A 6,236-nucleotide genomic window follows, 5' to 3' on the forward strand; every position below is an offset into this window, starting at 1 on the left:
TCCCATTTTCAAAAGCCTAAGCTCAGTTTCGGCGCTCAGCGACGCATCGCAAGCACCGACAATGTGGCCCCGACTCTGGTGCCCCCTGTCATCCACGCAGCCTCTCCCCAAAGTCCTCTTTGCTAAACCCAAAGCCGGTCTCCTGGCGGACCACCTCGAATACTCTTGATGCATTCCGTCTCCACACAGCTTTTCCACGCCATCCTTCTCTCTCACTGCCCACTGCAACACTGCATACTCGCTAGTCAGGGTTCAGCTCAAATCACATCCTCCGGTCATTCCTATGTCATTCCTATGAATCCCGGGAGCTTTCCATATGCTGGCTGAAGACAGGCATTGGTTCCTACAGCCTTTGGAATGTCCCCCAACATGTAGCACAGGCTCTTGTACAGTAGAAATGTTCACTGAGTATTAAATCCACAAAGAGTCATTGAGCACGACCTGTGTGCAACATGTCGTAGTGGGCCCTATTTAAATGGGTTAACCACTGAAATAATGGGTTCAGGGAAGCAACTCTAATAGCTTACCTGCCAACCCTGAAGCTACCCCAACACATGTACATAAAGAGTACAACACGGAAGAAAACATCTTTGACGAAGAAGCTGTGGGATTCAGGATACGTGGCTCTTTCCAAAAGTGGAAAAAGTCCCTTCCCCTCTCATTACGAACAGCTGAAACAGGAGTGAGATGTTTTACACTGGTGCCCAAAGCAATGTCAACTAGAGAATCACACGGGCTCCTCAGAGGGTCCGTCTTCTGCGCACCACCCTGCTCTCCAAAGAAGAGGAAACAACTTGGGGAGAGTCTGGCCTGTCCAAAGAAGTGAGTGGGAAGGCTGGCTGCTCAAGGCAGAGAGGCCCCAGAGTAAGAAGCTGAGATGGTCCAGAACACCCGGATGTGTGCACGACACGGGATTTCCTCTACTGCGTTAAGTGTGAAAACTGGCAGCTTCTTGTAATTCACTACTACCCCAGCAGTGTTCACACGTGCTGGCAAAGCCCAATACCTTCCTTTGGGGCCAAATCAGCTTGGGAATGGTCTTCCATTGTTTTTTTTTTTTTTCATAATCTCTACACCCAACTCAGGACCCCGAGATCAAGAGTCACGTGCTCTTCCCACTTCCCAGCCAGGCACCCTTGGTCTGCCATTTTTCTAATGTTTCTGTTCAAGCACAGAGAATACTCAGGAGATGCAGATTTTAGTTCTGGCTCTGCTAGGTACTCCGTGAGTGAATTCACTGCATACTTCCGAGGGTACACGTGAGGACGAAATCAGATAATGGAGGGGAAAGTAATTTGAAAAGTTAAAAGCACTGTACAAATGTACGATGGCAAGGATCACACTAGAGGGAAAAGAGACTCCACCGAGAACATGTGTGAAACAGAATGGGTGGTTCGGTCAGCAGTTAACCTTCCTTTCTTTATAGTCCATTCCTTTCATTTGACACTTACCGATTAAGTACCTACTATGTGCAAACAGTAGACACAACACAAAGGTGAAGAAGTTGTAGATCCTGCCCTCACGCAGTCTGTGAGGGAGAGGAACACGTTTGTGGTCCTTGGAAGGATGTGGAGGTACTACGGAAGTTCTATGCAAGTATGGAAGAGGGCAGTTTGGGGACAGGGACAGAGGGGAGAGAACACTCAGTCTCTGAGAGGCTCTGAAGCCGCTTCTTCCCTCATTGACTTAATGACAGCACTCTTAGAGGCTCTTCATTTCAGGAAGCGGCCTATAGGTTCCGCACGTTTTTATCTGAAAAGTTTTCCTGAGCTAAGGCAAGTCAGGAAATGGAAAAATAGTGCTCACTCATACATCCAATAAACATGTACCGGCGGCTGGGGACACTGCTAGGGATACAGTGGTGACCAAGATACAGTCCCTTTCTTGATCATGCACAGACTGGTGGGGTTACTGACAAGTAAACCAACAAATCAAGTACAGATGCTAATGAGGGTCAGAGGAGGGGCACCCAAGTCAGCTTGGCAGGGTGTGGGGGGCTGTTCAGGGAAGACCCTCAGAAGAGGTGAAGCCTGCCCGACTCCGGAAGGATGAGTATACGTCGGCCTGGCGGACGACACAGGAGTGAAGGGCATTTCAGGCAGAAGAACAGTGCATATAGAGGGGCAGAGGCACCAGAGGCCAGGAAAAGCTTAGACACAGGAGGAAAGATGGACAGCCAGGTCCAGGAGGGCCTTATAAGCCATGCAGAGTCAGGCCTTTATCCTGAAGATGATGGGGAGGGCATACAGGGTGAGAACATGGGGGTTGGGTGGGGGCGGATGGATTCCAAGGAGTATCAATATTTAAGGGGGCAGAGAGAGGTAGAAGAGCCCAGAAGAGTCAGAAAACGATCACAGTCTCCATTTTTTTCACAATAGGCTTGGGTGGCACAGCGTCAGCCGGGATTATCCACTGCATGTCACAGGTGGCGAAAACAAGACAGAGGAAGGCTGAACGCCTGCCCAGGACACCCTGTGAGGGAGGGAACCAGAACCTGAACTCACCCCTCGAGCTCCCAGCCACATTTCTCTGCATGGACCCTAATTTCCTTCGTTCTGAGTCAAACTTCTGGACCCCTAATAGAGGAAGATTTCCCACAGGACTCCTTTTTCCTTGTCACTTAAGCCTAAGAGCATCAAGGTGTGTGGTTCCAGGGAAGGCTACAATCCCTAGAGAGAGCTAAGCCAGATTGAAAAAGCAAATTATATTCTTAGTTCTACTGAACTCTCCCTCCATACAATAACAATGACACAGCCACAAGAAGAGAGAGGGGGAGACAAGCAGGAGAGGAGAAGGAAGCGTTTGACTTAGGCCCAAACAGTGGATCAGTGACCTGAGATGTGAACATCAAACGCCTTCTTCCTAGCAGGGCACACCACTGGACCACCTGGCAAGAAGACACGTGGGTGGTTGGTGGATGAATGGATGGGTAGATGGTACAGGAAGGCAGCAGGTACCCACTAAACAAACAGGGGGTGGGTGGGCTGCATGCACAGAGGAAGCAGGGAACAAAGACCTCTCACTCTTCATGCAAATGCAGTCCACAGTGTGCAAAGGGCATCAATACTGGACATTTCTCACTGTGACATTTTGAAAGCCGAGCCTAGCCCAGAACAATGGTTACCCTCTGGGGACCATGGGCTGCATGCCCCTAGGCCTTATTCAATGATGGCTGGCATACCCCATGTGCTTGGTGAACTTGACCTTGGGCATCGGCCTCCTATGATGGCCCTACGTCACTCTGGTCTCTTCCCCCACTGAGAATTCCAGACTCGGATGAATGGATGGATTCATTCTGGGAGCAGGAAAACCACTCCAGGAGTGAATCAGAAGGACCCAGCCCCGCTCCCTTTGCCAGCCATTGAGCCTGGAACTGAGTGTGATTGTGTGCCCAGGCGCCAGTGCTGTTCCCCTCTCAGGGAGACAGGGTCAGGGTCCACGTAAGAGATGACGTAGAGGCCCTCTAAAGAGGAAGAAAAGGGAATCTCAGCTTTGAGGGACAAAGCCACCCTTTTGGTTCTGACCCTCACTCCAAGAAGGTGCCAAGCGGCACATGTACTAGTAAGTTAATTCTGCAGGATAAAAATCTCAGCTTTTGCTGAACAGGCAGTTGTCAATTTCAATTCTCTGCAACCTGACAGGCCTTAGGAAACAGGCTATTACTTTTTCAGAAAAAAAGCCTTCCTCCAGACAGGTGGAAACAGCATGCTTCAGATCACCAAGAGATTCTTTTACCCTGGGCTCTGCTCGGTTCTTCTCCCGCTTTGTGAAGAAAAGACTGATTTTTAAAATTGTAAATGCCAATCTAAGCAATACAACGCATTTGTACTTCCTAGTTTTTACCCTGAAAAATTAAGCAAGAGAACTTCAAAGATTCCAGATGCGGCTGGCAAGAGGACATCTATATCACAAGGTCGGGGGACCCAGGCTGACACTTTAAGGAAGGAATTCCTCTAGGAAAGGGAATTGAAGGATTGCCACTTTGTTCATCACTAACTAGGTTATAACAAGATGGGAAAGTTAGCTTTTTAAGGCTCTAGCCCCCTATCGGCCTCTGGAGCGAAGATGGAGGGGAAAGGAGCAGCTCCTGCCAGGGCTTATTAGGGCATTGCTCCCGGCTTCCTCACGTGCTGGCACCAACTGTGTGACATTTGTCCATCATCAATCTTTCTCTAAGAAGCAGGAGGGAGGAGGGGACAGAAATGGTCTACATTTTACATTAGAGAATTATCCTTAACACTGGCTGACATTCGTTGCTTGTGGCCAGAGCGTAGTTTCCATTAATGGTCAAATGTGAGCCTGCGAGAGCCTTCCTGAAGGATATTCGACTATCTTCATTCATTTATGACCAGTTATCGTACATTTACTTTATGTAAAGAAACAGGCTAGACTATGAGGAAGAGTGGCAAACACGTTCCCTATGCTAACAGACGTTGGATTCCAAGAGGTTTGATCCATCTTGTACATCTCTGGGGGTCATTGTATTCATATAAGCAAATGATAGCTGGACCCCCGGAGGTTTGGGGTTGTGGATACACAGGTCCTTGGGCCTGAAGGTAAGGCCCTTTGGGCAAACCGAGTCTTACAAAACAAATCAACCATTATATATTATAAGAAGTCTCTACTATGAGCCTTCATCTATTATGGGCATCATATAGCAACATACCTTTCAACCCTGGAGCTGTGACTCTACTACTCTGAGACGCCTTACCGTCTTGTCTCACGGCCTGCTAGCTCCCACAGTGTTTAAGCTTACCTATGTCTATGTTCAAGAGAAAACAGTGAGTGGGTAATGGCCCCGTAAATGATTAAAACGAGTTCAATCCCACACTCGGAGTGTGGGTGTGGGTTTTCAATTCTGGACCCTCCCAAAAGGGAAGCAAGTTCTGTCTTTTGAAGACTGTTAAGTGAAAGCGAGTGGGTTTTTGATCAGTGAACTGGGCCCCCAGAGTGAGGACTACAGCTCTGGGGCTACGGGAGCCGTGGAGAGATGTCCACAGGGGAGAAAGAAGGCATTTTACTCCACCTCAACGAATATTTACAAGAGGAGGAAACAGGAAACTTCCTCACTCCAAGCAGCTGGGAGAAGACGGGACAGGTTCCATGTAACAGAAGGAGTCAGGAAACAGACGCGGGATCCCAGGCCAAGAGGATTCCCCCGCCCCATCTCCCGGTGAGTCCTGCCGAGAGACGGAGCCTCCCGGAAAGACCGGTGCAAGGGCCCTCGAACGACCAAGGGCGGAGGGTCCGTGCGGGCAGGGCGGGCAGCGCGGGCGAAGGGACTCAGGTGGGCGCGGGCAAGGCGCTCTGCCGCCCGGGCCTCACTCACCAGCTCATGGTCCCGAACCTGGCCCTGCCGCCGGGGTCCTCGGCCGCAACTGGGTCCTCAGGGATCACTTCCGGATTCAGCCAGTCTCCAGGAAGTGACGTAAACCCCGCCCCCTGTGCCCGGAAGAGGCGGGGGTGGGCGGGGCCCGGGGCGTTAACCCTTCCGCGGCGGCGGGCGTCCAGCGCAGTTGCCCGGGCCCGTGACCTCGCGCGTGCCCTTAGGGGCTCTGGCCTCCCCCTGTGGCGGCGGCGTGGGGACCCCCGGGTGCGTTTTCTCCCTGAGATACTGACTTGTAAAATTCTCATTCGCTTACTACACGTACCTCTTAACCTTGTTATGGCCTCAGTTTTTGTCTGTGAAGAAATTTCTAATCCAGAGACAGTAGCAGTCCTTGTCGATGGGGGAAGGAGCCAGTTGGGGAGCCAGTGGGCGGGATTTACATTCACCGTATGGTCTTTTGTATCTTTTTTTTTTTTAAAGATTTTATTTATTTATTTGTGTGAGAGAGAATGAGAGAGAGCACATGAGAGGGGGGAGGGTCAGAGGGAGAAGCAGACTCCCTGCCAAGCAGGGAGACCGATGCGGGACTCGATCCCGGGACTTCAGGATCATGACCTGAGCCGAAGGCAGTCGCTTAACCAACTGAACCACCCAGGCGCCCCTCTTTTGTATCTTTTAAATTGTGTACCCTGTACATGCCTTACCTGTTACAGAGACACAAATGGATCTGTTCGCTTCTTCAAGATGGCACAAGGCTCTGAATATAAGAGGTGCTTTTTGGGTTGGCAATGTTCTGTAGATTTACCCAAGGAAAGAGAGCAAAGAGTAAGTGTTGCTCCATGTCTCGCAGTCCTTTCCTCTGCTCCCCTTTATAGAACCCAAATGATGTGAACAGTCCCATTCTTTT

At 50.3% G+C, this 6,236-nt stretch overlaps 1 protein-coding gene across 2 annotated transcripts in view; it reads right to left on the reverse strand.

The window, feature by feature from the left end:
• BIN3 (bridging integrator 3) overlaps positions 1–5,431 on the reverse strand; it is a 42,497-nt gene extending 37,066 nt beyond the window's left edge. The window contains exon 1 of one of the 2 annotated variants that reach the window (XM_035022552.1): positions 5,330–5,431. In XM_035022552.1, coding sequence (XP_034878443.1) covers positions 5,330–5,337 — 8 coding nt within the window. In that variant the 5' untranslated portion in view covers positions 5,338–5,431. The remainder of the gene's footprint in view (positions 1–5,329) is intronic. The other variant, XM_035022554.1, reaches the window with a different exon arrangement.
• Between the last annotated feature and the right edge of the window lie 805 nt (positions 5,432–6,236).

The sequence above is a fragment of the Mirounga leonina genome, unplaced genomic scaffold (genome assembly GCF_011800145.1).
Source record: "Mirounga leonina isolate KUSES-001 unplaced genomic scaffold, KU_Mleo_1.0 Mir_176, whole genome shotgun sequence".
Classification (NCBI taxonomy): domain Eukaryota; kingdom Metazoa; phylum Chordata; class Mammalia; order Carnivora; family Phocidae; genus Mirounga; species Mirounga leonina.